This window comes from Eimeria mitis, genomic scaffold, assembly GCF_000499745.2.
Source record: "Eimeria mitis Houghton genomic scaffold, Emh_scaff491, whole genome shotgun sequence".
Lineage (NCBI taxonomy): Eukaryota > Apicomplexa > Conoidasida > Eucoccidiorida > Eimeriidae > Eimeria > Eimeria mitis.
The window spans coordinates 5,032-9,777 of record NW_013573211.1 but is presented as its reverse complement, the minus strand read 5'-3'; the positions used below and the strand labels follow the sequence as shown (position 1 = coordinate 9,777).

Sequence of the window (4,746 nt, the reverse complement as noted above, 5' to 3'; positions counted from 1 at the left end):
CCCTGCACCCGCTGCTCCTTGATACCTGAAGCCACCACCAACATTCATACTCTTCTTGTTTCTTATAAAATATTATTATTATTATTATTATTATTATTATTATTTATTATTATTATATAGTAAACTGGTATGGTGCGTTTGAAGGGCATTTAAATATTTTCTGATGGTGTTTCTTGCATTGCAGCAACTGGCGACGGCGGAAATTGCGGTGTATGTACAGCTCAGTCTGCATACTCACCAGGAAGGTTTTGCATGTGGTTGTACCACCGTGTGAGGTGTTTCAGCACTTGCAGCTCCTTTACTGAGGATTTCGTCTGCAGCAGAAAAAAAAAAAAAAGAAAACACCACCCGCTGTCTACACAATACAGATCGCAGCTGCTGAGGTGTACAGACAGCTCAATGACTTGTGGCTCTTTTTACAAGTGAACGCAACCACATTAAACATATTTAATTTAAATTTAATATTTGGGGGAGCAATACCCCTTCTACAGCCAACGGGAGAGTCAAGGGTAGCTGCTATCGAGCTTAAACCCTAAACCATGTTTGTAGCAGTGCCTCTGTCTACCATATAACCCTAAACCCTAAACCCTAAACCCTAAACCCTAAACCCTTCAATCGTATATGTGTATACAGTGCTGGTTGCTTACCATAGCAACATACACCGAAGCCATGCCGACAAGGTCTGCTGCGGTGAGGTTGTTGCCGCAGAGGAAGGTGTTGTGCTCGAGGGTTGCATTGAAGTCGTTGAGATCGTCGCTGCAGAGAATGTAATATCTTTTTGATGCGCAGAAAGAGAGCCACTGGTCTATTGCAGCCTGAAAAAAAAGGCAAAGAGACAAACAAATAACATTAAACTGAAACTGTTGTATAGGGAAATGAAGAAGAGAAGAAACACACGGAAAAGGGGAAACAAAACAAAACGAAAGAACGATAATTCAACATTGGCTGCGACGACGGCAGCATTTCATCTAATACCCGAACGTTATATATGCATATCGATATATATATATATATATATATATATATATATATATATATATATATATACATATTGAATATAAGCCGAGACAAAAGAGTAATGGCTCGGGAGGCAGGGGAGGTATATGTGGTTGACCTGTTCATCGACGTTCTTCTCTGGGCCCAAAAGAACGGCTTTGGCATCGGACTTCGTACATAAGTAACGAATGATCGTTGCTGGTTCATCGAGCTCTCCGTCTGGGGTGTACAGACGAACTGCCTATACACCGCAATTTGCAACATGATAGAAACGAGATGTTCCCATGAACGAAAACGAGCGAAACTTCGGGGTTATATCTTTCATAAACTAATAAATTTAAATTCAAAATATTAATAAATTCTGTTGAACTTACATCGTTGATCGCCTTCGCTGCATTGCTGCCTAAGGCACTGAGTGTAACGACACCCGGCGGAAAGCCGTACGAAGCAACGAGGGCGCAAGCTGCGCCTGCAGGCACTCCTATTTTGTAAACGAGCTCCATTCCCTTTTATAAATATAGAAAAATCTTTAATTAACAGAAATTCAGAGAAAAAATACAACAAACAACACAGCAACTGCCCTGCAACAGCGCCGATGCAAGGAGGAGCCGTGCTGTCTGTGTGTATGTGTATGCGTCAGAGTTTATAAAGAAAGCGCAGCAAAGCAGTATTCGCCTCTGCCGAAAGAGAAAGAAGATGATAGCAACAGAGCTCTGCTGCCGCAACACAGCAAAGAAGGAGATAAACAGCAAAGGAAAACCACCCCGGGCGTCCTAGCTCTCCTTCTGTAGGAGATCGTCAGGTGTACAGACAGCAGCACACGCCCTATATATCACGAAGAGCACTGAAATATCCTCTCAACACTTTTATTCCGTTTTCCTAGAGCTTCGTACTTGCTGCTGTTGCATGCATGCATAGCCGCTGCTGCAGACAGCATAGCAGCAGCTGCTGCTGCATGCATGCAATCGTTCTTCCCCTCCAGCCCCAGTCTTTCTCTCTGTGGTCATATTTCTACCGAATTTCTATATTTTCTCGCTATCGTCGATGCCTTTGCCGAGCTGTTGTATTTATTTCGTTGGTTTCTGCTTCTGAACGCGTGAGGATTCACGCAATGCCCGTCTCCTCTTCTCCTTCTCTGGCGCTGCAGCCTCAGCCGTCCTCTGTAGTCGTCGGCAGCTCAGGCCGCAGCCAGCGGCGGAGTTAAACCCGAGTGCTGAGGTGTATGTACACCCCGTGCTGCAGCTACGCTGCTGCACGGGGAAAGCCACAATGAATTCCGTCAGAGAACTGATGCGCCAGGAGAAGCTGCGGCGACAGCAGCAGCGCGAAGCCGCCGAAGCAGCAAAGAAGGCAGCAGCAGCAAAAGCAGCAGCAGAAGCGAAAGCAGCAGCAGAAGCGAGGGCAGCAGCAGAAGCGAAGGCAGCAGCAGAAGCGGAGGCAGCAGCAGCAGCAGCAGCAGCAGAAACAAAAGCAGCAGCAAGGAGAACAGAGAAGGATGCTGCAGGAGGCTCTTCTTACCTCCTAGACGGATATAACAGCGATGAAGAAGCAGCAGAAGAAAAAGCAAAAAAAAAAGAAAACAACAAAACAACTATAGAGGGACTGCCAGCTGACTTCTTTGACGACCCTGCAGAGGCAGCACGAGCAGCGGGCGAGGAAGCCAGCGCCTCCCCCGGCTCCAAGCCAGCAGCAGAAGCAGCAGAAACAACAGCAGCAGCAGCAGCAGCAGCAGCAGAAGCAACAGCAGCAGAAGATGAAGAAGAAGACGAAGATGTGCTAGCATATGAAATAGAAGAACCAGATGAGGCACTGCTGCAGCCGCAAGTGGCGGAGGTATCCGCTGATGAAGATACAGACGGGGGCGGAGCTGCCAAGACACCTGAAGCAGCAGCAGCAGCAACAGCAGCAGGAACAGCAGCAGCAGATACACCCGTTTCTGCACCAGATGCAGCAGCAGCAGCAGCAGTATCTCCTGCTGCGAAGCAAGAAGGAACTGAAACACCAGCAGCAGCAGCAGCAGCAGCAGCAGCAGCAGATGGAGGACCCTCAGCAGCAACTTCGTTTGTATTGAGCAGCTTAGAGCTCTCCACGGCCATCGATGAGACCCACTGGTACAACCCCTTCTCTACGGCCCTCCACAGGTACAGACGCACTGCTGCAACAAATATATATATATATATATATATATATATATATATATATATATATATATATATATTATTTGTATATTGTGTGTGTGTGTGTTCATATCAATACGTACGTGTATTGGTATATCTATACATATTATGTAGACATTACTGCTGCACTTTGGCTTTATAACTGCATGCAGAAGTTGCCATAGGTAGCAGCTTTATTAGGGAGCAGCAGCAGCAGCAGCAGCAGCAGCAGCAGTTGGAGCAGCTGCTGTTGCAGCAGCAGCAGCGCTAACAGCTACAGGAACTGCCGGGCTGTGAGTGTTGTTGGCATTGCAAACGGTCAGACAAATGCTGCTGCTGCTGTTGCTGCTGCTGTTGCTGTTGCTGCTGCTGCTGCTGCTGCTGTGCTGCAGCGAAGTGCTGTTGGAAGAAGAACAGATAAAGAAGCAGGAGGAGCGGGCTCAGGAGGTAGCGAAGCTGCGCCGCGAAGCAGCAGCAAAAGCAGCAGCAGCAGCAGCAGCTGCTGCTGCTGCTGCTACCTCAGGCAAGAAGAAACGTAAGGGCCAGCAGCAGCAGCAGCAGCAGGAGGAGGAGCCGCAGCAGCAGCAGCAGCAAGAAGGGGAGCTGCCTTGGGGTTTCTTCGATGACTTCGATAAGGATGCAGCAGCACGGGGGGAGATAGGCCCAGCAGAGCTGCAGCGGCGGCAGCAGCAACTGAATGAAAAAAAAAAAGAGTTAGTTGCAGACATAAAGGAAGGGAGACAGGAAGCAGCACAAGAAAAAAAAGATATAAAAGCTTTCGTTAATCACGTTGTGCAGCTGCAGGCAGAGCAGCAGCAAATAGAGAAACAGCTGCAGGCATTGAAGAGGAAAGCTGAAGAATTCAAACTGCAGCAGCAGCAACTGCAGCAGCAACAGCAGCAGCAGCAGCAGCAGCAGCAGCAGCAGAAGCAAGAGATGCAGAAACGGTGCAAGGTCGAGCCGCAGGACCCAGAAGACTCTAAAAGGCTTGCTGCTGCTGCTGCAGCCATTAAGGAGGAGAAGCAGCAGCTAAAACAGGCAGCAGCAGCAGCAGCAGCAGCAGCAGCAGCAGAAGCAGCAGAAGCAGAGATGAGTGAAGCAGAGTCTGATGGAGACGATGATATGACCTGGCGCAGCAAATGCCTTGCATGAACCAGCAGCAGCAGCAGCAGCAGCTGCTGCTGCTGCAGCAACGGCAGCAACCAGCAGCAGCAGCAGCAGCAGCTGCTGCTGCTGCTGCTGCTGCTGCTAATGCTGTTGCTGCAACTGCATCAATGAAGGGAAAAACTGTATATATACAGAGAAAGCAAAAAGTAGAGAGAGTTTTCTTCTCTCTCTCTCTCCCCTTCACTCATTAATATTTTATTATAAGAGTAGCAACAACAACAATTTATTATATTTTTTGTTGTTGTTGTTATTTATATTATGATGCTCTTCTTTCTGTGGCTGCTGTGCTGCAGCTGACTTTGAGTTGAGTTTTAATTTTTTGTCTTTGCTGTTTTTCTTTGTCTTTGGCTCCCCACGTACAGCGAAGGAGGCAGCACACAACAACAAATTTGCGTTATATATATATATATATATATATATATATATA

The 4,746-nt window shown here is 47.4% G+C and overlaps 2 protein-coding genes across 2 annotated transcripts in view; one reads left to right on the top strand and one right to left on the bottom strand.

The window, feature by feature from the left end:
• EMH_0014100 (multisynthetase complex auxiliary component p43, putative) overlaps positions 1 to 1,499 on the bottom strand; it is a gene marked incomplete at both ends in the record, with an annotated part of 4,642 nt that extends 3,143 nt beyond the window's left edge. Inside the window, 4 exons of the mRNA XM_013500007.1 lie at positions 239 to 314; positions 648 to 815; positions 1,115 to 1,237; positions 1,371 to 1,499. Coding sequence (XP_013355461.1) covers positions 239 to 314; positions 648 to 815; positions 1,115 to 1,237; positions 1,371 to 1,499 — 496 coding nt within the window. The remainder of the gene's footprint in view (positions 1 to 238; positions 315 to 647; positions 816 to 1,114; positions 1,238 to 1,370) is intronic.
• A 766-nt stretch (positions 1,500 to 2,265) lies between these two features.
• On the top strand, positions 2,266 to 4,304 carry EMH_0014090 (uncharacterized protein; the record flags this gene model as incomplete). Its single annotated transcript, XM_013500006.1, has 2 exons — positions 2,266 to 3,137; positions 3,545 to 4,304. 2 exons carry the CDS (start codon positions 2,266 to 2,268, stop codon positions 4,302 to 4,304), a joined length of 1,632 nt encoding a protein of 543 aa, XP_013355460.1.
• Positions 4,305 to 4,746: the final 442 nt, after the last annotated feature.